Raw genomic sequence first — 27424 nt, forward strand, 5'->3', positions numbered from 1 at the left:
TCCGGTTATCATTGTTTATTTAATGTTACCTTAATGTAAACGTTGATGGTGAGATAAAAAGCAGTTAAGCTTGCTGTAACTTCAGAAATCAGATCCACAAAACCAACCTCTAGTAACAAATACCAGCCTGAAAAACCACCTCACACTTTCTTTTCCTTTGCATGTGCTTGTCAACACACACATTCTGTACAATGTGTTAAGACACTTTCAGTTAACATGTACATGCAACCTAAACAGATTAAAAGGCATGTACTGAAATTTTTTATGCAGTACAGACTAAACAATCAGGAATTTAAGGCATGTTAGAAGGAGAAAGTAATTGTGCTCATTTATTCAGTTTTAAGATGAAACAAAAAAACCATCACATAGCTTTCTCATTGACAGTCAGAAATTAATCTTTTGAAATAGTAAGCATACCAAAAAAGTTAGTTCAGGTATGGGAGAAAAAGCACTCACCTAAAGAATGAGATCAGTTTCCTAATGAAGGAAAAAAACCCAACCCAAACAACAAAATAAGAAACTTAAGTACAGCAGATGGACCCACTCTGTTTGCATTTGTATAATTAAAGTTCCATCAGCCAGCTGCTCACTTTATAGTATTTTCAAAAACATTAGGGTGTTGCTGCTCTGGCCTGTTAAGAATCTGGCCTTAATATCTTTATCAATGTCTACATAATTGCCACTGCATGGGATGCGAGTTAGAAACTTGTAATAGATGACAAAATTGTCATGCAGTCATAATTCTGGTTTAACTAGCTACATGCATAGTACAGCAGAGCTAGATACCTTGCTGGGATCCTGCAATGTGCTCTGCTTTTCCATGCAATATGCTAAGCATTCTCACCTAAGTTTGTAAGTGTTCTCAAGAGTGCTGAGGAAACCAGCTGTCTGTGTCCTGAAAGGCTGAAAATCCCTAGTTTGAGTCCTTTTTCTTAAAATGAGTTCTACTACATACTAGAAACCTTGCAGTTCTGCAGTGTCTAGCCATCCTAGAGAAATCTCTGCTAAGTCCTATTACTGTTGCCAGATGAATAGGTAAAAAGAAAATTTATATAAACAAATTGCAGGTCAGGATTACTTTGTATTATCCACTGGCTCATGCCTTGTCCTTTAAAATGCCATTTTTGTGCTTGTTAAGCATGTAGATGGAGATCTGCTTTTGCCAAGCTGCTGTTCAGATTCCTAGGACTCATACACAGGTTGTTAAAATTGCCCCTTTCGCACATGCATTTGGTAAGTAAACTGACTCTATTAGGCTGTGAGGATGGTAGCTGATGCTTTCTAGCTGCTGAACAGCCAAGACACTGCACGATGGTTTCCTGAACTGTCCTGTATCCTGTGCTCCTCACACTGCTCTCTCCAGATCAACCTTCCTTCCCCTCAAAAAAAGTGCAGTTAGGCAACATTACCTAACATCTTAATCCCCTGCTGCTGACCTAGCCTGGATGTGATATCAGTACTGGGGTAGAGTATGTCAGCTACCCTAAAACAGAAGGGGGCACAGAGTAGGAAAAACTGATCTGAATAGTTGCCAGGGAATAAGAGGGGTGTGTTGCAAGTTTTTGAAGAGAATGGAGTGTCTTGCAACAGGCAGACACATATTAGCTGCTTGGATTTTTATCACATAGAGGCACTTCATACTAAGTCAGGGAAGGTGAATCAAGTTTGAGAGATAATATGAAAGACAGGGCAAAAGCAGACTGATCCAGCAAGCCAAATTCACTTCATAAGGTCCAGTAGAATGTGATGGGGTCTCAGAGAAATTAGGTCAGCTGCTAATGCGAAATAAAGCTACCCACTTTCATAGACAGAAAAAAAACATATGCAGGGTCTGTTAGTTTAGCTGACATGCTTAAGAGACACACTGCAATCTGCCTTCAGTAGCTTGTCACTTTAAATAGACCCATAGGTGCATCTAGCTATATGTAGCCAAAAGGCCAGTGGTCAAGAATAAAAGGTGCAGAACTAGTATCGTTACCTGTTCATTAGGAGGTTCTTGCCCTGCCTTGAAGATTACAGAAGATAGCATAAGATTAGCAATGCTTCTAAATCCAAGTGTTTAACTCCTGTGCTTAGGGAGTTTTCAGATGGACAATCAAACTGCCTTCAGAACTGCTTAGACTGGCTGACCAGCATGAGTGCCTGGCCTAGTACCCTTCTGTTCTGTGACACTAGAAGGGATGAGGGGAACTGTCTTTTCGGTCTCACTCATAGACAGTGAGGCAATATTATGTGGTTTCTTGCCTTTGCCACCTACTCTGCCAGCTGCTATTGGTGAGGGTTGGATTTCAGAGGTCAGAGACTTGTGTCAGTAAGCGAGACTGCCTGAAACTTCTGCAAAGTGACACTAATTTTTAAAAAGCAAAGCAAAAATTCAGTGTTTTAGAAGACAAACAGAGGCATCATTACTGTTAAAAGTTAACGTGACTTGAAAAGATAATGTGGCAGTTCAGTCAGGGAAAAGAAGCTACAACAATCATCAGAGATCCTTTTAATCATACCAACAAGTACTCACTATACACAGAATAGTAAAAGATACAGTCAGAGTGGCATCGGGGATATTGTCTGTAAAGGAAAGAGGAACAATTCCAAGTCCAACATCTACCTATGCTTCTGGAAAGCAATCAGGCAACTACAGGTTCACCTAATGTAGGTAAAATGTAATGAAGGATCATTGATCACGCAAGAGAATTTGATGTAAAAGGCCACTGAGTTATGGAGCCTCTGTCCATAGTTCTGTACATACTGGAGTGGTATTTCACTTTATCAGTGGGTAAGAAAGTATGACTCCTGTTCCAACCCACCATTGCTGAGTGAGTGGCAGAGGCTGCAGGGATTTTGCTTTGTGACACATAATATGCAAAACATTAGAAGTAACTTAATTACATTTCATTTAAAAGTTGAAAAGATCCACCTGAAGTGTAAGTTTAGCCAAGGCCACAAACTCACATGAGTTTTAAATATATATAATATCTTACCATGCCAAAGGATCTCAAGGCTCTTTATGTAAGATCAACACCACCACTGTTCAGTGAATGAAAACAAGCAAGTCTTTGGTTTGAGAGGCAACAGCAAAAATATTCAGCAACTAAAACAAGCAGCAGAGACAGAATTTCTGGAAATGGAAGAATGAAACAAGGTCAATAAAGAGTACCTAAGGCACCTTGTTTATAGTCATCTTTGCTACACTCCTTAAGACCTCCAAATCATATATGAAACTGCAAATGCTGAGGAATGTGAAGATGAAATAGCAAAAGATAAAATACATTACTGTTATTCCTACCTAAAATTCCCATGGTCAAAGGATGTGAATAAATGTATTTTTCCAAGTAATAATGCAGAGAAGAATCAAGAGATAGGAAGATTAATGAAAAGAGGAACCAGTACCATTACCTTAATGTGCTATGATTGAGTTGCAAGTCAAAATGAAGTAGAAAAGAAGTGAGTGTTTTCTCTAGCTTCTAGTGCATTTCTCAGTCTCAAGTACTATAGAAGGTGGAAATGCACTACATGGCAGGAAGGGCAAAACTGTCCTTGCCAAGAAAATATGCAAAGGAGAAGGTTGAAGTGGAATGGGAATTTAGTGTATTCTACAGTAAATATTTTAATCATCAACTTAGTTGAGACTTTCATCAAGCACAGTGTGTAGCTGACTGATAATAAAAGCTACATCTGAAGACAGTCTAGGGAAGTTTGGTTTTGGCCACTCCTCCCTGCAAATCAACACCAATTTAAAAATAAAAAGGGGTGGAGGGAGAGTCCCATTACTTCTGTGCCTCGGTACTAGATGGTTTGTGAAAGTGGGTCAGCTGTATTGAGTCAGTTCCCTGTTCCTTATACTAGGAAATAGAGCTTATAATTAAAGCTATCTTTAACTTAGATGGCTTACTATGTGTTTACTGAACTGGGTGCAAGATGTTCAGTCAGCTTCCAAATTTATCTTCTCTCCCTAGTGCCAACCAGAGGGAAATTCATTTCTCTGCCTGCTTTTCAAAACAAAATAAAAAAGGGAGAAACCCCCTCTGTCCATCTCAGTCTCTGCCCTTTGCTGAATTTAGTTCAGTTACACACACTTCTGAAAGTTTAAGAGTACCTTAAGCGCTGGGAAGGATCTATCACCAAGAGATCCGTACACTTCCACATGTGTGCAGCAGAACGGGAAGTCAGGTTAGCTGAACACCTCAGGGGATGGAAATACTTAGGAGGTTTTGCAGATAGTTTTAGGAATATTGAACCAAAGTCTGCAGTAGCCAGAAGTCTGGTTACATTTTAATGCATATTAAAACCAGTACAGCAGCATTTAGTGTTCATGAAGGTGATTGTTACACTTTGGGCGTTTTGGGTTGAGCGCGTCAGGATTTAGATTAGACTTGCAGTGTACTGTCTTTTGGTACCTAGGGCACACTGACAACTTGTGCTCATGAAGTGTAAAAACCACCACCATTTTCCTCATTGTCTGCTCTCCCCTCAGGTATGGCCCATTTCCTGTTCCCTTGGAGCTACCTTTGGCTATATGGCTGGTCTGATTATTGCACCTCTGTGGATACACTGGAACCGGAAGCAGCTTACATACAAAAGCAGATAACTGGAGCAAAGAGAAACAAGGTATTTCTTTGTGCAGATTCTATAGAGACTGTGCAAAAGTTTGGGGGGTTTAATATATATGTGTGTGTATATATATATATATATATAGTCAAAGCAGAAGATACTCCAATCAATTTACAGTATTCCAGGCCAAGCATCTCCACTCAGTAAAATCACATAGATGCTGTTTCAGCATGGTGCGGTTTTTGCTTCCTCTAGACTGTGTAACCCTGAGATTGTACCTTCCAGTCTGAATAAAATATTTGTTAACAGATGTGGTGACTTATTACAAATTGAATTTGATGTTATTCCTCTGGAGTTCACTGGTTATAGAAGGCAGAATTGTAGTTTTAGCTTTCAAACCTGTAACAAGTCCACTGCGTACTTGATGCATTGTATTTAAATTCAGTAGAATTTCACAGTAAGCTTGGCCGTTGTCAAATGTCTCTCACGTGATCAAACAACAGTTTATGCATCTTGAGCCTATTCTCTTCTTTACTGTGTGTTTCTTTGGAGTTAGAATGGCTAAAATAGCTTCATCAAAAACGGTCTTCAGTCCTTTCTGTGTTAAAGCTGAACACTCCACATAGCAGTAGGCTCCTATCTGTCAAGAAAACAAGTTAATTCAATAGCAGTATACTTCACCTGTTCAGTCCTATCTGTGCACTTCTGCATTCCTTTTTTCTTACAGTGACACCAGAACACTAGGCTGTGATCTAGAAACGTTATCAGCATGTGCATCTCGCTCAATGATCAGTTTTGGGCTTCCCAGTTGAAGAGGAACAGGGATCTGCTGGAGAAGGTCCAGCGGAAGGCTAGGAGGATGTTTAGGGGATTGGAGCACTGCCTGATGAGGAGAGGCTGAGGGACCTGGGGCTGTTTAGTGTACAGAAGAGAAGACTGAGAGGGTTTAATAAATATTTATAAATATCTGAGGGCTGGGGGTCAGGAGGGAGAGAGGCTCTGCTCACTTGCTCTCTGTTAGAGGACAAGGGGCAATAGATGTAAGTTCCAGCACAGGGGGTTCTACCTCAACACAAGGGGAAGCTTCTTTACTGTAAGTGCCACAGAGCACTGGCACAGTCTCCCCAGAGAGGTTGTGGAGTCTGGAGACTTTCAAGGCCTGTCTGGATGCATTCCTCTATGAGCTGAGCTAGATTGTGTGGTCCTGCTGTGGCAAGGGGTTTGGACTCAATGATCTCTTTGTGTCCCTTCCAACCCCTGACATCCTGTGATGCAGAATGTATTTGAGTTGACTTGGTTTACAAAGGAAGCATATTAAATAAGCTTTGTGGACTGGCAGTGGGAGCCCAAGGTTTGTTTTGATAATTAAACAGCAAAAAAGAACTAGGGAATGACATGACCAATTTACATTGCAAAAATAAGACTCAAAGTGTCCTGATAAGCACTATCCTTGCAGTGCTAGCAAAGCATTATTATCAAGTAACGCCTTAAAGTTGTTTCCAACACTTTGCTTGAGCAGGAGAGCTCCCTTCCAACCTCAACCACTCTTATGATTTTAATTTTCTGTCTAATTCTTAGGTAGATTTTAAATGTCTACACAGAAAGTTAGAACTTCCCTACAAGGGAAGTGCTATTACATAGCACTCTGCTAGTTCACTGTATTCAGTGATGTAAATACTATTACTGAGGTTTCATACTTTGACTGGTAGAAGAAATGGGCAGTGTGGTAAAGCAAGAAAAAGTCAATTGGAAATGGTTTGGGTTTTTTTGCTTCTTTGCTACTTGGTTTCATTTTAGGGTATCCAGTTTACCTCTTTTGCTAATTTCTGTCCTTGCTCCACAGATACTGGCTTCTCTTTCATATCATTCAGTCTTGCCAGAGTTTTTGGGTCATCACGAAGATCAATCTAACAAGAGAGATGGCAGTCATGTTGGAATACTTTCTCTAAACAAAAGTCAACAGATTATGATGCTCTCTTTTTTCAAAAGCAGAATTATTTAATGGCGTGTTACATATATAAAAATGGAGTCATGTCATGATTCAGACCAAGAACCCTCCCTGATCCAAAAGCCCTGTAAACTTCAGTTGTGAACTACTACCTTTAATCCAGAGGGAACAAATGTTTATTCTGTCCATTACCTCTTACTAGGTGCGATCATCTTGCAATACCAGAATGTGTATTCAGCAGTGGCAGAAAGATTCACCCAAACATAATACCAGTATGTGGGTCATTTGTTACTGAAACCCAGTCCCCTGCCCATGAGAAGCAAAAGGAAGATGTCTCACTTTTCCCCTTGCTCCTTTGGTCATACCCAATATGCACTGAAGCAGTAGTTTTAGACACAAGTAATTCCAGTAACATTGGTATGAAGAGAATATTTTATCCCATAAATTTCATGACTTCATAGAAAGTCACAGGGAGATATGGAGCTGGTCTTGCTACTCTGTTTACAATGCATGCATTTTAACAAAACAGGGGGCAGCTCATTACAGAGCAACACAGATCTGGGTTATTTTCTCCCACTTGTTGAGATTGTTTCTTCAAAACCAGAAGGAGCTGCTGCTCAGGTCCTGTTGGGCCAAAGAAAAGGAACCATACAATCATCTGAAGTGTTTAAATAAAGTAGAACAGAAGCAGATATACCTGTGTTCCTACTAGTAAAAAGGGAACATTAGGTGCATATTCCTTCAACTCCGGTACCCACTCTTCCTTCACATTTTGAAATGAAGCAGGGTTTACCACTGAGAAGCAGATAAGGAAGACATCGGTCATAGGATAAGATAAAGGTCTCAGACGATCATAGTCTTCCTGAGAAAGAAAAATTCTGTTATCTGCAATGTGCACTTGATGCTTTTAGTTTGATAATTTTACCAGCTATACTCAGAAAATGCATTCATAGCTCAGGATTTTTGTTGCAGCAAACTTTCTGAGTGTTTACAACTATTCCAGGTTAGTGAGGCAGTCAGAACAAAATCTGCATCCGAGTGTAACTCTGTGTGACTATAAATATTTTGAAAGGTCTGTTACTAATGATAGGCACTTCCTTCTGTATGACAATATACAGAAGACTGTACTATGAAAAGTTTACACATGGAAAAGTAGCCCAAACCAAAAGGCTTCTGGATCAAACGTCTAGATCAAGGGTTAGCATTTGTTCACCCAGAGAGAAAGACACAGATGTGACTGCTACAGGGCTATGCAGGTTACACAAGCTAGGCTAGGTTAAGGAACTTAAATACTCTCATTTGGATCACATGTAGGGGGGGGGATATTTAAGGCCCTCCTTAGAACTTTCTTTCTACCTGTTATAAGCCTTTCTGTCCTGTTGATAGTGATCAGGGCAGGTGAAATAAGAATCAGAAGGGACCTTTTTTGCCCAGGCTCTGCTTTCTGTAACTAAGCTTAGAAAAGGGGAGAAGGAACAGACACTGAGGGTCAAGAACACTCTCAGGGGGACATTAATGCCCTTTGTAGGGGGAATCTAGTGTGAAAAGATTACTCTTTGGGTCATTTAAAGCCACCAGTCCTGCCACCAGGGCATGAAGCATTGTAGCAACAGGGGTGCCTAGGTGCACTGTCCTTACTGTAAATCAGGAGCTCTCTCCAGCATGAGACAAAGTGGATTCTGACATTTTTTTTCTTTAGCTAAGAGCAGGAGGAAACATACCCCAGCTTCTCTCTCCAAGGCTTCCTTTGGTCCATGGTAGTGAACCTGTGCCTTACCATTTCCATCTCAGGCTTTCTAGGTTTTTTGGGGGGTTGTTGGTTTTTTTTTAACAGATAACTAAGACTGAACCCAGACACTGCAGAGACAATGAAGAATACTGGTTTTATGCATTCCCTTCCACGATAAACACCAATTTATTACAGCTGCTGCAGCATCCTCCCTCCTCCCTCTGTAAGCTCCCCATCTTAATTAAATCTCACAAGTACTGGAACGATTTCATTAAATGTAGAGACAGAAATTTAATTCAATTCCGTGTTTGAAATGAGCCAGAAAATTGATTTTTTTTGTTTCCTTGGCAACCATCACATTACCAAATTATTAACCTAGAATTGCACCCTCAAAAAAACAAACAAAAAAACCCCAAACCAAAACACCTCCATTGACTGTTAAGTTTTAAAGATGGTGTCACTAGAATTTCAGAACAGGTCCTGTTAGACCAATCTTTTCATTTTAAGTCAATAGGGTATGGGAAGAGGGACACCATGGAGAAAATGCAAACACTGGAGGAAATTCTGTGCTAGCAAGGAGGTGACCATTGGCCAGTCCTCTTCAGTGTCTATTTACTCTTCTGTTTTGTGATCAGTATTGTCATGTGCCACTTGGATTATACACTCTACTGGCAGCCTTCTATATAAAGTTTTATCAACAAGGTAGAGCATGCTTATCTGTAAACACAGGCTTCTAGTTTCACAACCTAGGTAACTGCTATGAAACTGCAACATTTGATAGGCCTTTTTGAAGATCATCTCTTTTCCTTGCTAGTCTTAGGCTCCCACACTGATTCAAAAGAGAAACAACAGTAACCATCTTTCTTCTACATCTGTGAACATTTGTCTTAGAAAGCAGAAGTAAGTTTAAGAACATGGCAACATCCATCCTGAAACTCTTGCACATTCAATTTGGTTTTTAAACCTGTATTTTACATTTCCCTTCCACTGAATATAGTTAGAAACTATTCAGGGTTGCCACTGTTTTCTGGGGTGGAGATCCAAACCCTGTAAGAAGCTGTCCAACTACAAATTACATGGGTCCCTGGAGTACAGAATTTGCATGCAGAAACATGCAGGCAGATCCATTAGTTGTTCTCAAATTCAGCTCTGCAAAACTATTTGGGATATTAGTAAGTTTTTCTTTTAAAGTAATCTAGTCTTAAGCTCTATGACTTACCAGCTGCCTCCCTTGCACTGAGCATTTCTGAAATTCTCACATCTGGGTTACAAGAATAACTAGTAAATAGCTAGAACAACTAGTTCCCTGGAATAGCTAGTAAATAATTAACATAACTAGAATACTGTCTGCATTAAATGCTGAAATGGATGCAGCCTCAAGTTGTGCCAGGGGAAGTCTAGGCTGGATGTTAGGAGGAAGTTCTTCCCAGAGAGTGATTGGCATTGGAATGGGCTACCCAGGGAGGTGGTGGAGTCACTGTGCCTGGAGGTGTTCAAGAAAAGCCTGGATGAGGCACTTAGTGCCATGGTCTGGTTGGCTGGATAGGGCTGGGGGATAGGTTGGACTGGATGATCTTGGAGATCTCTTCCAACCTGGTTGATTCTATGATTCCATGATTCCACCATCACCAGAAATTACTGTTAGATCACTGACCTTGAAACATCTCATTTCAGACTGCATATGCATATTAGCAAATGCTAATCATTTTCTGATTCCATTTGCATAGTTTACTTCAAAACATTCCTATTTAGTTTATCTTTTTCAATCTCATTGGTTGCAACTCCTTGTACATTTTGCTACATCTTGGTAATGAACATTACTTCCCAACATAAAATCAACCAAGTTGGAAGAGACCACGAAGATCATCCAGTCCAGCCCATCCCCAAGCCTTATCCAATCAACTAGACCATGGCACTGCCTCATCCAGTCTTTCCTTAAATACCTCCAGGCATGGTGACTCCACCACCTCCCTGGGCAGCCCATTCCAATGCCAATCACTCTCTCTGCCAACAACTTCCTCCTAACATCCAGCCGATACCTCCCCTGGCACAACTTGAGACTGTGTCCCCTTGTTCTGTTGCTGGTTGCCTGGCAGAAGAGACCAACCCTACCTGGCTACAGCTTCCCTTCAGGAATTTGTAGACAGCAATGAGGTCACCCCTGAGCCTCCTCCAGGCTCCCTCAGCCTCTACACATAGGGTTTGTGCTCTATTTTCACCACCTATCAGCTGGTAGTGAGCCACGGTACTGTGTCCTAAAGCATGTGTGAACTGATGGACTCCTTTCCTACTTCTGCATCTATTTATATGCCTTTTGATTTCTACCATTTGCTCTGCACTGGGCAAGATGTGGGTTCAAACCTGTGTAACTGAAAAGTTAAACTGAAGGAGAGTACAGTGTGATTGCATATAACATGGATACATCCATGCTATGCATTACAGTGATTTCACTGCATTTGCACTAACTTAAATTAACAGAGGATATGGCTTTGCCTACCAGTCCTGCTGCTTGAAACAAATCAGCACTGCCAGGCTCTCCTTTAAACCTTGTTTGTGCTATGAAAATCAGGTTTGTATTGATATTAATAATGGCAGGTAATTGTAATAAAGCCTCCCACCACACAATTAGACTGATCCTGAGTCCTGGTAAGACAGACTCTAGCTTAAATGCTACCTGCCTCTAGTGGGCCATTGTGGTAGGTTGAGAGACTTCCCCCCACACACTACTGAAATTTACCAGACCAGCTCAGATGGCTTGGAAGTAAGATAAAGCTCTGTTGACAGCAAAGCTAAATTTACAAGCATATATGCACAATGTATTTACAAGTATTTGCAATTATATACAAATAATACAGAAATCCAAATTCCCTCCCAGACTGCCCTAGAAGGGGCTCCAAGCCTCTTTTATTTCTTGATCTCTCAGTCCTTCCTAGATAGAAACCAAATCACCCAGCAAACTTAACTTGATACATGATAGTGGAAGATATTAGAGCAAATAGGAAGCAAACAGAAGAAGTGTCCCAGAACAAAGAGGGACAAATAATTTAAATTTTGGGTTTATATCCCTTTCAACAAACCAGTGAATGACACAGACTTCATCAGTATTTTCTTTTCACAACCAATGATCTAATTTCTCTCATGAAAATATTCCAATTACAGAGTCACAGAATTAACCAGGTTGGAAAAGACCTCCAGGGTCATCAAGTCCAACCTATCGCCTAACCCTTCTAATTAACTAAACCATGGCACAAAGTGCTTCATCCAGCCTCCTCTTAAACACTTCCAGGGATGGGGACTTCACCACCTCCCTGGGCAGCCTATTCCAATGCCAATCACTCTTTTCGTGTAGAGCTTCTTCCTAACATCCAGCCCGAACCTGCCCTGGTGCAGTTTGAGACTGTCCTCTTGTTCTGTCACTGGTTGCCTAGGAGAAGAGACCAATCCCTGCCTGGCTACAACCTCCTTTCAGGTAGTTGTAGAGAGCAATGAAGTCTCCCCTGAGCCTCCTCTTCTCCAGGCTGCACACCCCCAGCTCCCTCATCCTCTCCTCACAGGGCTGCACTACAGCTCCCTCACCAGCCTTGGTGTCCTTCTCTGGACACATTCAAGCACCCCAACATCTTTCTTAAACTGAAGGGCCTAGAAGTGGACACGGTACTCAAGGTGTGAATTAGCCTCAAACCAGCACAGCCATCTATACTTAGACTCCTGCTCCCCAACAGCCTCTCAGAAATAGCAATCAAACCTGAAAACTTTCTCTGATGTACTGGACCTTAGTGACTGCTGCACCTAGAAGAAGAATCAGAAATGCCAAATGAATTTAGACTGGGTATTAGATAAGCCTGAAAAAATCTGATTGCTTCAGCTATGATTTATTTCCTGAACCTGGTGTAAGGGAAATCTATGTGGTTGATTCTAAAATGAAATGCAATGACAAAATGTAATTATCCTAGCTGGTCAACATAAATTCCAATTTGAGTGCACATACCACAGTGCACAGCAGTCAGACTTCTGATCTAATTGGAGGAGGCAATGCATGTATATTTAGTCATTAAAAATATTTAAAGGCATTTAACCAGAGTATTTTAAGAGTGTGAATAGGATGGGCAAGAAAGCCAGCAAAGATCAAAATTTGCAGCACAAGTCTCAAAAGCTCCAGCCTATGAGTGAAATGACCCATTCTTCAACATGCTCTGGACTTTAAAACAAAACTGTTTGCTGGAGCAGGTGAATACAGATAGAAAAACAGGCTGAAAATATGAGAGCTGTGGCAACGCTAAACAATTGAGATGTGAGAATGTTTGCTTACTGAACATTCTATGGAGCTGCGATCTCCCATAAAAGATGGGACATTGCAGCACAACATCCATCATTTACTTACTATCTGTGGTAACCCAGGACAGCTGCCAGATATGGGAGAAGAGATGAAGGAGCTAATGACTTGATTTGGCTTCTCAAATGTAAACTGGGAAGAATTGTCTGGGGGTTTTGTTTTAAGAGGGGAGAATGGAAATTCATACTTTTACATTTTCATTTCACCCAAGTTCTGACATTCCACAGTATTCTAGCATTGCCTTTATCTTAGCTCCTTAAAATCTCTCCTTGAGATCTCTTTCTCCATGCCACAGTACCTAATCACAGAAACAACCAGGTTGGAAAAGACTCCCGAGATCACCAAGTCCAACCTATAATCCTACTCTACAAGATTCACCTTAAACCATAATCTGCCTCTCTGAGATTTTCTGCTGCCATGTACTTGAATACTGAATCACAGAGTATCACTATAATTTGGATGTTCAAGTGGGTTTAACATGTCCAAATTTTGGCTATTTCTTCTCCTGGTGTTTACCTGCTCAAAAGCAGAGGAACTTCTTGCATGCAAACTGAAAAACAGTACTGCAATTCTAAAAGCAGAATACAGTGACAAAGTTCAAGTTGTACAGTTGATTTTAAACTAAAGCTTTCTATGTATATCAGCTGAAAGCCATAGTTAACAACATCCAAACTGTATTCCTACCTTTGCCACTGTCACAATGTATAGCCCTGAGCAAATTATTATCCTCTCCCTACTTCCATCTGCCCATCCATAGGGGTTTGATAGCTTAATAATGCATAGTCTTTGCAAAGCACTCCAAAAGCCTTTCATGTACATAGCTTATCTGCAGTGGGCTACTAAAAAAACAAACAAAACTCACCCAAAAAAATGACAAAATTAAGTCTGGTACTTTCTGGACAACCTTCTTGATCCACAAAAAAAAAAAAAAACCAACACTATTATCTCCTTGTATTTATTAGAAACTAGAAGTAAGAGGTGCAGTCATACTGAGATCCTGTAGTACCAGGGCAGTAACTGCTTGTCTGTGGCATCATGCTCCCCTCTGGCCAAATGAAAGTGACGAGGACAGAGATCCTTAGCTCTCTCTCAGTAATGTGATACCACAGGCCTCTTTCTCCTCTGGAGTGGTATTAGAATGTCTATCCAATTTGGAGAGATGAAAGACAACTGGAGACGTCAGCTGTAGTAAATACCTTCCCACGGCTTGACTGTGAGGAAATTCACCTCTCTCACACCTGCTGCTGCAAGTACAAAAGATGTTAACCTAGACTGGTTTCTTCTTCTTTTGCCTTTTCTCCCTGGCAAATACCAGTGCTAGTGTCTTGAAGCGAACAGGAGAACCCAAATTCTGGTATGTCATCAATACTGTGGCAGAGGCCCTCTGCAAGGTCATGATAATCCAGGCCCGTAGTTTTACACTCTGGTGAAAGTTGTTAATGGTTTTACGTGTTTTGCAGCTTAGGAACGAAATGTTAACAATACATCTCCAGTTCAGTCACACTGACATACTCTGATAAACAAAGGATAAGGCTGTTCCTTTTTCTTTTCTATTCTGAGAGGGTAGAAAGTGGAGAGGAGGGAATGAAATAAGGTTTGCACCACTGGAATTAAAACTGGAGCTCAACAACTCCAGGTTTGTGATCTCTGTGTTAGCAACCATCTGTTGATTTCACAGCTTACAACAGCAATCCTAAGAGGTTCTCCCTCCCGACCATCTGTTTTCAGATGGGAAGCCAAAAATAGACACCAGGCAGAGTTGCTAGAGGAATCCAACCTTCATGCAGTGAAGGGTAATTACTACTGCTACTCGGAGGGTCTCAGTGAGGCACACATATGTAACTGTCTGGCTTCTGCAGAACAAACTTCAGCTGAAATCCCAAGTTTTATCCCATTTCACAGCAAGGATTGGTAATGACAGTCTGAAGTACTCTCTCAGGGTGAACTGCCATGCTTTAGTTTTTGAAGTGCACTTCAAAGCTATCCTTCAAGGCTTTATTTTTCATAGTGTTCCTCCCTGAAGATAAATCTCCGTTTCATAAGGCCCCCTGTAGTAATTCAGAAAAGGCAGCAAGTGAACCGCAACAACCTGCTCTATCTAACCTGTACCCCGGGGACCTAGGAGCTGCTCAGTTACCCTAGTGGACACATGCTGCTGTCTCCCCATGCCGATCTGCAGCTGGTCAAACCCTGCAGGAGCAGCTGCCTGCTCCAGAAGCACTTCACCGCTGTGGTTTCTGATTCTACGAGATGCTTGGGTGGGGAAGGAGAGTGAGGCAAGTGATCTGTACTGTTTCATGCCAAGCACAAACTGCTTCCCTGGCTAGAAAAACTCTCAGAATGTTTTGAATCTGGGCTATCTACACTGTAATCTCTTGCATGGAGGGAGGGTGAAGCATCTCCAGGATGCTGGCTTCCTGCCACTGCCACTCACAAGGCACCAGTAATGCAGAACCATTTGGCAAGCTGCAATTTGGACTGAGAGAGCATTACCATAAATCACAGGATCACCGGATGTTAGGGGTTGTAAGGACCTCCAGACATCATCAACTCTAACCCCCCCTGCCACAGCAGGACCATATAATATAGCACAGGTCACACAGGAACACATCCAGACTCATCTTGAAAGTCTCCAGAGAAGGAGACTCCACAACCTCTCTGGGCAGCCTTTGCCAGTGCTCCAGTGAAAGTTTTTCCTCATGTTGAGGTGGAACTTCTTGTGCTGTATTTACATCCATTTCCCCTTGTCCTATCACAGGGCACAAGTGGTGTCTGTCTGTCCTGTTCTGCAGCCCCAAGCCATGTCACATTGATCACAGCATTTGATCTTTCAGTTGCCTACATACGTAGCCAGTAGCTTCTAAACACACAAACCAAGATGTGGTGATTATTTCCTGGCTGCAGGGGGAAAGTCAGAGGGTACAGACCCTCTGACTTCACAAACTTCTCAGGATATATCTTGCATTTCTAAAGAAAGCAAAAATTGTTTTGTTGCACTTTCTCCACACAGCTTGCCCAGGGAGTGCAAAAAGCTGCCCATTTGGGCTCAGCATCTATTTTTAATCTCTAGAAAAGGCTTCAAGAATGCAGGGTAAGTGCTCTACCATTGTATTCTAAAAATGAAGGATGCTGAGCTAAATCCATCTCTAAATTCCTGTGAGGAGGACTGTTCAAAGGAGGTATGAATTATACATTGAAAAAGCCCAGGGTTTGTGAATTAGGAACTTCCTGGGTTTTTTTGACAAAACTTTCCTTCTGGCATTTTTGAGGACTGTTCAGCTGCTTACATGCCTGAAAAGCTTTTCTGTAGAGAGAGAAATAGCTAGCTGGGAGATTGAGCCTACTAAGATGGATTTTTATAGAATCAGAGAATCAGCCAGGTCAAAAGAGACCTCCAAGCTCATCCAGGCCACCCTTGCACCCAGCCCTAGCCAGTCAACTAGACCATGGCACTAAGTGCCTCATCCAGGCTTTCTTGAACACCTTCAGGGATGGCAACTCTACCACCTCCCTGGGCAGCCCATTCCAATGGCAAATCATTCTCTGTGAAGAACTTCCTCCTAACATCCAGCCTATACCTCCCATGGCATAGCTTCAGACTCAGTCCCCCTCATTCTGTTGCTGGTTGCCTGGGAGAAGAGACCAGCCCTCACTTGTCTACAGCCTCCCTTCAGGTAGTTGTAGACAGCAATGAGGTCTGCCCTGAGCCTTCTCTTCTCCTGGCTGCTCTGGAATTGAAGGAGTTCCTAAGCATCTTCTGCACCTTGTTTTGTGTCAAGTCTCGACTTCAGGGCTTAGAGTTCCCATTAAAGAATGTAGTAAAGCACTCACAGAATCACAGAATGTCAGGGGCTGGAGGGGACCTCAAAAGCTCATTCAGTCCAACCCCCCTGCCAGAGCAGGATCACCTACAGCAGATCACACAAGAACGCATCCAGGTGGGTTTTGAATATCTCCAGAGAAGGAGACTCCACAGCTCCCCTGGGCAGCCTGTTCCAATGCTCTGTCACCCTCACAGGGAAAAACATTCCTCTTCCTGCTTAACTGAAACTTCCTATGCCTCATCTTCCACCCATTGCCCCTTGTCCTGTTATGAGGCATCACTGAGCAGAGCCTGGCTCCATCCTCCTGGCACTCACCCTGCACATCTTTATGAACATTGATGAGGTCACCTCTTGGTCTCCTCCAAGCAGCACAGCCCCAGCTCTCTCGGTCTCTCCCTGTAAGATGGTTTCACTGCAGTAGATGTTAAGGCAGTTGAGAAATGGCCTACAGTTTCTGAAGTGTGGGATATGTATACCCTCTCACCACCTGTGGCTGGGCTACCTGTGGGTCACAACTAAAGATGCAGCCCAGGTCACACCTGGTATCCATTCCTTATTGACTCTGCCACTGCATCCCAACTGGAAATCAGACCAAGAGGTAACTAGCATTAAATCCTACAGCTGATCTTGTAGAATTCACAGCTCCATGTAAGTGAGCGTACAAACTGCCTGAGGCACTTCCAGTTTGTGCTGTTTTCAACTGAAGCAATAAGCACACCCAGGTCACTGACGTATGTTCCTTTGCTCTGGGGAATAATGTTGCCATCTGCATTTTTATACCCACACCAGCAACTGACAGCCATCCCAGAGCTACTGCACACATGCCACAACACAGATGCAGCACAGAGCAGGACTAAAACACAATCACAGAACGTATCTGGTTGGAAGAGACCTCAAAGATCATCCAATCTGTGGTGGTTTGGCCCTACCTAGAAGCCATATGGCTACCAAAGCTGCTCTATCGCTGCCCTTTGTAGATGGATGGGGGGAGGCAAAATGTAACAGAAGCCTGCAAGTCAAGGCAGAAGCAGTTTAGTAAGAAGAAAAGCAAAAGTCACATGCAGAAGCAAGAGCAAACAAAGATTGTATTCTCTGCTTCCCATCAGCAGACGATGCTGGGTCACTCCTGGAAAGCAGGGCTCCAATACTGTAACGGCTGTTCCAGAGGATGGATGCCATCAATGAATGTCTGCACACCTCCTTCTTTCACTTAGCTTTTATATCTGAGCTGGCATCATATGATATGGAATACTCCTTTGGTCAGTTTGGGTCAGCTGGCCTGGCTGTGTCTCCTCCCATGATCTTGCCCATCCCTCAGCTGACTGTTGGGGGAGAAAATGCTGGAAAAGCACAGCTTAGGTGCTTGGCTCAGCAGTAGTCAAAGCAGTGGTGTGTTATCAACACCCAGCTACAGCCCTGCAAAACACAGCACTAGGAAGATGTTGTGGGGAGAATTAACTCCAGCTCAAACCCAATACACAGTCCCACCCTCAATCCGTCACTGAAGGACTGACACCAAACCATGTCCCTAAGCACCAGCTCTGCATGTGGCTTGAACACCCTTAGGGATGGTGACTCCACTATTGCCCTGGGCAGACCATTCCAATGTTTGGCAACTCTTTCAGTGAAGAATTATTTCCTAATACCCAGCCTGAACCTCCCTCAGTGCAGCTTGTAACCATTTCCTCTAGTCCTGTAACCTGGCTGAGGACAGTAGCCACTAATGCATGGAATGACATAATCTCTGCTGAAAAGTGTCTTGTAGCATCCAGACACATCTTTTCTAAACACAATTCAGCCCATCAAAACCAATAAACTGCTCAGAAAGCCACACAATGGAGCAGAAAAAAAGACAGGGTTCATCTCATCCCTGCATTTCTCTAACTAGAAGAGGAGCAGTTCTGTTAAAAGATGATTGTGGAGGTTTAAAAAAACAACCCTGAAATTCTGTCCCAAAGCATCCACTTTAGGATGTGGTTTGTAATCCACAATAAAACTGCAGGCTTTATGTTGTTTTTTAGAGCCCAGGTTCTTGGAGTCTTATGATTATATAAAGGCTTTTTACTATTAAATCAAAGAAAAAAATTCTAATACCCCCCTCAGGCCCAGAGAAACATGAATGCATGGAGTCCAAAGGTTTAAAGAAAACCCACCTCCAGCAAAGAGCAAAAGAAAAAGTCTCAAACCATTCTGATTTCCTGGGGCTTTTTTTTGGGTGGGCAGAGGGCAATGGGATGAGATTGAACAAGGCCAAGGGCTGGGTTCTGCACTTTGGCCACAACAACCCCAAGCAGTGCTACAGGCTGGGGACAGAGTGGCTGGAGAGTAGCCAGGCAGAGAGGGACCTGGGGGTACTGGTAGACAGTAGGCTGAAGATGAGGCAGCAGTGTGCCCAGGTGGCCAAGAGAGCCAATGGCATCCTGGCCTGTATCAGGAACAGTGTGGCCAGTAGGACAAGGGAGGTTATTCTGCCCCTGTACTCAGCAGTGGTCAGGCCACACCTTGAGTGCTGTGTCCAGTTCTGGGCCCCTCAATTCAAGAGAGATGTTGAGGTGCTGGAACATGTCCAGAGAAGGGCAACAAAGCTGGTGAGGGGCCTGGAACACAAACCCTATGAGGAGAGGCTGAGGGAGCTGGGGGTGTGCAGCCTGCAGAAGAGGAGGCTCAGGGGGACCTCACTGCTGTCTACAACTACCTGAAGGGAGGTTGTAGCCAGGTGGGGGTTGGTCTCTTCTCCCAGGCAACCAGCAACAGAACAAGGGGACACAGTCTCAAGTTGTGCTGGGGGAGGTCTAGGCTGGATGTTAGGAGGAAGTTGTTGGCAGAGAGAGTGATTGGCATTGGAATGGGCTGCCCAGGGAGGTGGTGGAGTCACCGTCCCTGGAGGTGTTCAAGAGAAGCCTGGATGAGGCATTCAGTGCCATGGTCTAGTTGACTGGCTAGGGCTGGGTGCTGGGTTGGACTGGATGATCCTGGAGGTCTCTTCCAGCCTGGTTGATTCTATGATTGTATGCAACAACATTGTGCTGGAAGAGCAATAATTATTGCTTGTATTGCCTTTTTAGCTGGTGATGCTTGGAAAGCATTGAACAGAAGTCGCTGTATGGGGTAAGTGTATGTAAGGGGTAAGTGCCAGGAGGATGGAGCCAGGCTCTGCTTGGTGATGCCCAGTAACAGGACAAGGGGCAGTGAGTGGAAGTTGAGGCATAGGAGGTTCCACGTGAACCTGAGGAGGAATTTCTTCCCTGTGAGGGTCACAGAGCACTGGAACAGGCTGCCCAGGGGAGTTGTGGAGTCTCCCTCTCTGGAGATGTTCAAGAACCATCTGGATGCATTCCTGTGTGATCTGCTGTAGGTGATCCTGCTCAGGCAGGGGAACTGGAGCAGATGATCTTTTGAGGTCCTTTCCAGCCCCTGACATTCTGTGATTCTATACTTCAAAGAAATTAAATTTCAGCGAGACCTGTCATAGACTAACAGATATCTACTGACTCTTAAACCAGCAAAAAAAACAACCATTTTACATGATGTTTTAGAGTCTCTCTAGGTCACTAGTCTTCCTAAAACCGTGTTCTTAACATACAAAATGCAAGTTTCAGAGAACCTCTGAAACTTGGTTTGCTTTGGGTTCTATTTAGTTTACCACTAACTTAGTGTTAATGCAGTGAAGCCATCCTGGATCTGCATTTTCAAACACAACCCATACCTTTTATTTTAATGTGACTCTGTGGTCCTGTTCAGAGTGCACTGAGGCTTTTCACGTGCTGAAAATGAAATGTAAGTGCCTTGAGCTTCCAACATACACTTAGTGGACGCTTCTGGGCACTCAGAGCAGCATGTCCCATCCCGAGACTCCCAGTCTGGTGATAATGCTTACCTATCTTGCTGGGAATCTACAAAGCTTTCAAAGCCTGAGTCCCAGCTCAGAACGAGGCACTAGAATGTAAGCTTTGTGCTAGGGTTATTATTGTTGTAGGAAAGCCATTTTCAAAAGCAAATCTGAAGGTACAAATACCCTTCCTTGTGAAAGCCTGTCTTTGCTTAACCACTTGTATAGAGAACTCTAGATATAGCAATTGTAAGCTCTGGCACTTCACCTTCTTTTGTAAGGGAGAATTTAGGCCCATTTTTATTTTATCTGCATGCATCCAGTTGTTGCTGCAGAGCTGTTAAATCTTTGTGGCTGGCAACATCCTGAATCAGAGCAGCTTCAGCAGAGGCTGAGCTATTCATAGGCCAGCACGTCGGCTGGGAGTGAGCTCACAGCTTCCCAGCACCAGCTGCCAGCTCGGCTGGGACGGTGTAAAGGGAGCAAGGGAAAATGCATGGAGGAGGAGCAAGACACAGGGGGGAAACAGAGCAGGGACAGGATATTAACTGCTAACATTTCAGTTTTGGATCTGCCAAAATCACATTGTAGGCTTCAGGGTTTACGAATCAACAGTAAAGGGTGGCAGGTTCTGCATTGTGATGCTTGATATTCCAGGTTTGCATCTGGCACTACAGCTATGTGGTAGGTGCAACTCACAAGGGCTTTGTTGTCTGAGGAGGAACATTTCTATTTCATGGACGAAGCAATCAGTAGCTGCCTCTCCCGTCAGTAGGATACTGAAGCAGTAACTGCTAGACCAGGGCTCCTTACCACAGCTGAGACAGAGAGCCAGCAAGAAGTACAAAGATTACTGCTATTTCTTGGTTTGTTTCTAGCAAGCATTGCCAAGTTTGGTGTCCATCCATTTTAATAACCACACCTCCACTCCCCTCTTTCCCACAGGCAAGTTCACAGTTACAATCACTTTTATTTTCACACCTGACCTTAACACCGGCACCAATCTTGCTAATATTTGAGTTCACTTCATGCACAGCAGCAGCCCAACCAATTCTATATAAAGTTGCTTGGAACATAGGGCCCCCATTACAACCAAAAAATCAGTTTATCTGGATGAAGGAGGCTGTGGCTGCAGAGTAGCCATCAGTATCTGAGCTGAAAGGACTAGCCACAACAAGTGGCTTGGTCTGCTCTTGTGCTTAGGATGTTTTGTGGCTACTGTTTTGGTAACAGTTGAGAAGGCACCAAGAGCTTTATTGTAGCAGACGTACAACTTGTCCTACTTGGCCTTTCCAGGCAGAGAAATAAAAGTGGAAAGCCAAGGAACAGTTTACCTCAGCTTTGTCCTAACAGGCCACACTAGTATTACAGCAGTAAGTGGCACTGAGGGATAAAAATGCTATTAGGCACTGCACCACAGCATTCACTCTGCTCCTTCTGCACTCTGCTCTGCACTGCCCAGATTCTCTGCTGGCTTGGAGCCAAACCCGCACCAGACAGCCATGCTATGCCTCAGCATCTCTTTCCAGGGCAGCAGGAACAGCACAGGCACGGCTCCTGCATCCACCCCATCCTCCTTCCAGGTGCTGACAGTCCTTTACAAAGGGAACAGGGCTTCCTACTGTGTGTGGACTGCACATACTGGAGGAAAGGCACACCATGAATGAAAACCCCACAGCAAAATGGTCTGAGAGAAGGATGGATCCCAACTGCCATTTTAAGTAGCAGCCTTCAATATGGAGTGAAATGCCCAAGAGGTAGCTCCTGTGTATCTCCCGACTTCTCCTGATCATTTGGCATGTGGCAATGGGACGCACCGGAGCACACCTCTTCATTAGTGCTCACAGGTACTGCTCTGAAAGGTTTAATACCATGAGAGCTGGCATGACATTCAACATGTAACTAGTTCAGAAGCACTCCAACATGGTGAAGATAACAGCCTGATGAAGCCACTGTTCTCGTCCCAGGCTGATTTGGCCACATACCCCTGCTCAATGAAGAGCAGTACTGACATGCAGCTAATCTCTCTTTGCAGAGGCCACTGCAAAGCCAAAGGCATCCAAGCAGTGGCATCACAAGCACCTCACAACTAAACTTTAGTCACTCCCAGCTCCGGGTGATGTAGGCAGGCTCCACAGTTTAATCCTGGGGAAACCAAGAACCGCTCCAAGCCCACTCAGTCTCAGCACAAGGCTACATGCAGTCTAATGGGAGCTGCCAGCTCCACCTCTGGGAGGAATTGCTAGAGGAATGTCCACTCCGACACCACCAGCACTGAATTCCCAACCACTTGCCTGGTACGGGAGCCTGATTCCACAGCTGCAAACCCAAATAGGCTCAAAGAACCTCCACTGCCCAGCAGCTGTACTGGCTATCTTCTGCCAAACCGAGGCTTCAGTATTTTCACACAAAGCCTGTCTGAACACACCCACAGAGGAAAAAGTCTGCCTGTGTATAAACTGAAGTTTGTGAACTGCTAGTGGCATTTTTCCCTGCTATATATAATAACATGGGGGGAAATGGATTTTAATAAGAGTTATTCTCAACTTGAGCTTGCAAAGATATGAGGTGTTATGTCATCAGTATAGTTACTGCACATGACCTGTGTGTGTCACGAAGAAGCAAGCTAGAAATGAGTGCTGTATGTCATGAACTCCAAAGCTTGCGACTCCTCTGCCAAAGCTAAATACATAACCATGCAAGTTAAAAAGATCCTGCAGACTGATAAGTCAGTATTTCGGGGCAATGTGCCCGCTGGGTGCCAGATAGAAATCAAAAGGTCTTTAATCCTGGCTCTGCTCTGGGTTATCTGCATGGAGCTGGAGTAGTTCACTGCCTGAAGCTGCATTTACCCCCTCGCTCCTCCCCTCTCCAAAATGAGATCTGTAGATTGTACATATGTACTCTACCCAGAGCTGGCAATATGAACACGTGGAAGACTGAACTGCTTAGATACCACAGTGATCACACAATGCCAGGCTTTGATAAAATGATACAGGCAGGCCAGTATTTTACAGTAAAACTATTTGGGGATGACAGAAGTAGAAATAACTCTGATGGATGCTGGCACAGAAATCCTGACTTTGAGCAGCAAAGAGTCTGAGCCATATGGAAGTGTGTGTAAGCGGCAGGCATGTACCAGATGCAGCACATGGGCTCCTCAACACAAGAGAAGGCACCATCAACTCGTGGCTCTTCTGCTCTTCACTGAACATATTTAAGCTTTAAAGTAAGCTTTCTGTTATCGCAGTGCTCCAAGAAGAAAGGCTTGTCAGCATGCTCTCTGATGAAACAGCTTTTAGCTGAATGAAATTGCTGGACTAGCATCTTCACACAGACTCCCATTCTTAATTCTGCTGGACACTGGGATGGGGCTCCTGTGGGTAGTCCCAGATGTCCACCAGATCGCCAAACATGCTGAAGTGGGATGGGGATAGTGGCAGAGATTTTAGTAGCACCACCTATCTGACTAAAATGGAGTTTCTTCCAAGACCAGAGACATTTGGAAAGGTAGCCTCATTAGAATCACAGAATCACAAAATTAACCAGGTTGGAAAAGACCTCTAGGATCATCGAGTCCAACCTGTCACCTAAACCTTCCAGCCTCCTTTTAAACACCTTCAGGGATGGGGACTCCCCCACCTCCCCAGGCAGCCCATTCCAATGCCAATCACTCTTTCCGTGTAGAACTTCTTCCTAACATCCAGCCTGAACCTGCCCTGGCACAGCTTGAGGCTGTGTCCTCTTGTTGGTCACTGGGTGCCTGAGAGAAGAGACCAATCCCACCTGGCTACAACCTCCTTTCAGGTAGTTGTAGACAGCAATAAGGTCTCCACTGAGCCTCCTCTTCTCCAGGCTGAACAACCTCATCTCCCTCAGCTGATCCTTGTAGGGCTCGTGCTCCAGCTCCCTCATTCTGTGTGAGCTGAGGCTCCTCTGAAGGAGGCCAGCAAGATCTGGTCCTGAATACATCAGAAACTGCTCTGCAATCCAAACATAGATTTCAGCTTGTCAGAATTTGCTGATTTCTTACATATTTAGATACACAATTTCACACTGATAAGTTCTTCTTAGTATAACAGGAGTACCTTTGCCGGCTCTTTGCTCCTGGCTGGCCAGTTTACCCCAGTAGCTTTTGAGCAGGTCAAAGGTCACTCTGTTTTGTACTCAGCACACTCAGGCACAGTGGCATACCACAGACCACCTTGATTAAGGTTACACAGAGCTAAGGACACACAGTCCCATTAATAGCAACAAGCCAGCACAAGCAGCTTGAGACAACATCCACAAATAAGATACATGTATAGCCAATAGCACTAGGGTCACTTTCACATTTTCCAGGGCTCAGGAGAAAAAGAAACGTAGTTGCCTATTAACCAAATGCTTTACTTGCCTGAGCACTGGATACTCGTCTCGTAGCCTACTTAAGCAATGTTTTACAAGCTGTGTTTGGAACCTATTTTTACGGAAGCACAGGACTATGACAGTAGTAAGAGCTGCACTTAGCTGGCATTAATTCAACTAGTCTGTATTTACATCAGTGAGATGACAAACATGAAGTCAGGCTTTTTGGGAAAGTCTCACCCCTCGGGTATCAGCTTTCTGGAAACAGGGTTATTTCCTACAATTCCGATGAAACTGATTGTGTTACTCAGTTCAGGCCTAACAAAGATGGGAAAGCTCAGTTAAATGCTACTTCCCTTACTTAAGTTGTATGCAGATCATAGAATCATAGAATCAACCAGGCTGGAAGAGACCTCCAAGATCATCCAGTCCAACCTAGCACCCAGCCCTAGCCAGTCATCTAGACCATGGCACTAAGTGCCTCATCCAGGCTTTGCTTGAACACCTCCAGGGATGGTGACTCCACCACCTCCCTGGGCAGCCCATTCCAGTGCCAATCACTCTCTGAAGAACTTCCTCCTAACATCCAGCCTAGACTTTCCTCGGCACAACTTGAGACTGTGTCCCCTTGTTCTGTTGCTGGTTGCCTAGGAGAAGAGGTGACCCCCCACCTGGCTACAACCTCCCTTCAGGTAGTTGTAGACAGCAATGAGGTCCCCCCTGAGCCTCCTCTTCTCTAGGCTGCACACCCCCAGCTCCCTCAACCTCTCCTCACAGGGTTTGTGTTCCAGGCCTTTCACCAGCTTTGTCGCCCTTAAAACATACACTCGTTTAGGCAGCAGTTGTTCAACTGAGAATAGCAATAACATGGCTTTCAAAAACGCAGCCTTGGTCTACTTGAGTCCAGTGAGATTATCTTAGGAGCTGCTCTTTGCAAGAAGGAAGCATGAGCGAGGTCATGTGAGACCAAACACATGCTCTCACCGCAAGAACTTTTAATACAGGGAATACACAACTTTACAAAACCCATGCAGCATGCCTGTATATACTCTGCAGCTCCTTGGAAAATGCCTGCACCTCCCTTTACGAACTATTTTGTTTCCAGTAAGGCATTCCCAGAGAGCTGGGAGTACTTTAACCCAGCACAGAGTTGCTTGGTGCTGTGCAAACTGAGCTGCCCAAGAAGTAGCCGCTACGCTGGTGACCCCTCCGAACATCTAACATTTTAGCCGTCATTGAAGTTACTTGAGATATATACTGACAAAGCATCTTCCACGACATTCTTAACCGAATGAATCACTTGAATTGTCTGGAATAGCAGTGGCTGAGGATTTCCCTGCATTATTTTCTGCCTGTAACTTGAATAACTCTTTTCAGCTAGGAGCTGTACAGGGTAAACACGGCGAGCTGCTGCAGTTCGGCTGCTCTCCACCCGACCTGACGCGTTGGAGACTGCAAGTTCCCTCCGTTTGACGGAGGCGCATTTCCCCCACCTGAAGGCCAGCGGCAGGGTCGGCACTCCGGGGTGGGGGGCTGGTGGGAGCCGATGCCCGGCCCAGCGCGTTGCCCTGCAAGCGCTGGCACAGCAGGGGCCGGGCACGCCGCCTCCCTCCGCGCCGGCAGATGCCGCGGAGCCCCCAGCCGCCCCTCCCTGGAGCCAGCCACGGACCGCTAAAAATAAAGCCGATCTCCGCCCGCCTGCCCTTAGGAACACGGGCCGAGCTGATGGCTTTCTTTTAAAGCCCTTTCTTATTAGTCGCACTACCAAGCCAACCCCCCTGTGAATCGCCCGGCCCGAACCGTAGCCCTTGCGATCAACTTCGGCGCCAGGAGCGCCGCGGGGACGGGGACGGGGACGGGGACGGGGACGGGGACAGGGACAGGGTCGGGAGTCCGTGGGCAGCGCTCGGCACTCACCTGGCCGGCGGTGTCGTACAACCCCAGGAGGTACTGCTTGCCCCCGACGGTAACGCTGACTGCGAGGGGGGGAAGAAACACAGCGAGTGAAGGGGAGCGAAGCCCTGCGCAACCTCCCCGCTAGCTCGGCGGGGTAAGGCTGGGGGATGGAAGAGGGGAGGGAGGGCAGCTGCCACAGCCGGCCGCCGAGCCCCGCGCCCGCTCACCTGCGTAGTGGTCGAAGACGGTGGGCACGTACTCCTCGGGGAAGGCGTCGTTGGCGTAGCTCATCAGCAGGCACGTCTTGCCCACGGCGCCGTCCCCCACCACCACGCACTTCAGCATGAACGCCGCGCTGCCATGGGCCATGGCCGGAGCCCGCCCTCATGGCCCCGCGGGCGCGCCCCGCCGCGCCGGGCCCCCCGGCATCGCCGCCACCGCCGCTCAGCGGGCGCCCCCGTCGGCCCCCGCCGGGCGCAGCCCCCCCGCCATCCGCCGCCTCGCTGGGCCCGGCGGGAGCCGCCTTCTCCGGCCGTGGCCGCGCCGCGCAAGGAGAGCGCCCGCGGCCGCCCGCCCGAGCGTGGGACTGGGCGGAGGCGGGCAGCGGCGCCCCACGCGTGGGATGGCGGCGGAGCGAGGAGGCCGGGGGACAGACGGAGCTAGTGCCGGCGTGCGTGAGTGGGGGCTGGCCCCGACTCCGCTGCCCTCACACGCATGCACGGCGGCACTCGCCCCTTCCCGGGCAAGCCCCTGCTCCGGAGGCGCTTGGGCGCTGCGGGCAGCTCCGGCCCCGAGAGAGCAGCGGGGGTTCGTTTCTGCTCTGCGCCGATCCCCCTCCCCCCGCGCCGCCCGCCCCCCTGCCATTTATGCACAAAAGAAACTTCAGCCGCATCCTCTGGCATACCCCGTAACTGAGTCGGCATGAAAACAGTCGACAGTGCCAGAAAGGTTTTTTTCTGCACTGAGTTGGTCT

General features: G+C 45.3%; 2 protein-coding genes across 6 annotated transcripts in view; one reads left to right on the top strand and one right to left on the bottom strand.

The window, feature by feature from the left end:
- PIGF (phosphatidylinositol glycan anchor biosynthesis class F) overlaps positions 1–6588 on the top strand; it is a 43954-nt gene extending 37366 nt beyond the window's left edge. For 4 of the 5 annotated variants that reach the window (XM_064158370.1, XM_064158367.1, XM_064158368.1 and 1 more), the window contains exon 6: positions 4472–4877. In XM_064158370.1, the coding sequence (XP_064014440.1) occupies positions 4472–4585 (114 nt within the window). In that variant the 3' untranslated portion in view covers positions 4586–4877. Of the gene's footprint in view, positions 1–4471; positions 4878–6391 lie in introns of those variants that run through there. The other variant, XM_064158371.1, reaches the window with a different exon arrangement.
- Positions 1–26881, bottom strand: RHOQ (ras homolog family member Q). Its single transcript, XM_064158372.1, has 5 exons — positions 26679–26881; positions 26473–26531; positions 7194–7358; positions 6360–6455; positions 1–5188 (listed from the first exon to the last, which is right to left on the bottom strand). Exons 1-5 carry the CDS (start codon positions 26818–26820, stop codon positions 5033–5035), a joined length of 618 nt encoding a protein of 205 aa, XP_064014442.1. The 5' UTR covers positions 26821–26881; the 3' UTR covers positions 1–5032.
- Positions 26882–27424: the final 543 nt, after the last annotated feature.

This window comes from Pogoniulus pusillus, chromosome 18 (assembly GCF_015220805.1).
Source record: "Pogoniulus pusillus isolate bPogPus1 chromosome 18, bPogPus1.pri, whole genome shotgun sequence".
NCBI classification, from domain to species: Eukaryota; Metazoa; Chordata; class Aves; order Piciformes; family Lybiidae; genus Pogoniulus; species Pogoniulus pusillus.

What these genes read in the sequence shown, in the direction of transcription:
- RHOQ (XM_064158372.1), bottom strand. Translation starts at nt 26,820, where the DNA reads ATGGCCCATGGCAGCGCGGCGTTCATGCTGAAGTGCGTGGTGGTGGGG. An exon ending in CGTCTTCGACCACTACGCAG is followed by an intron (nt 26,532 to 26,678) that starts GTGAGCGGGCGC and finishes CCCCCCTCGCAG; the next exon opens with TCAGCGTTACCGTCGGGGGC. An exon ending in TGTACGACACCGCCGGCCAG is followed by an intron (nt 7,359 to 26,472) that starts GTGAGTGCCGAG and finishes TTTCTTTCTCAG; the next exon opens with GAAGACTATGATCGTCTGAG.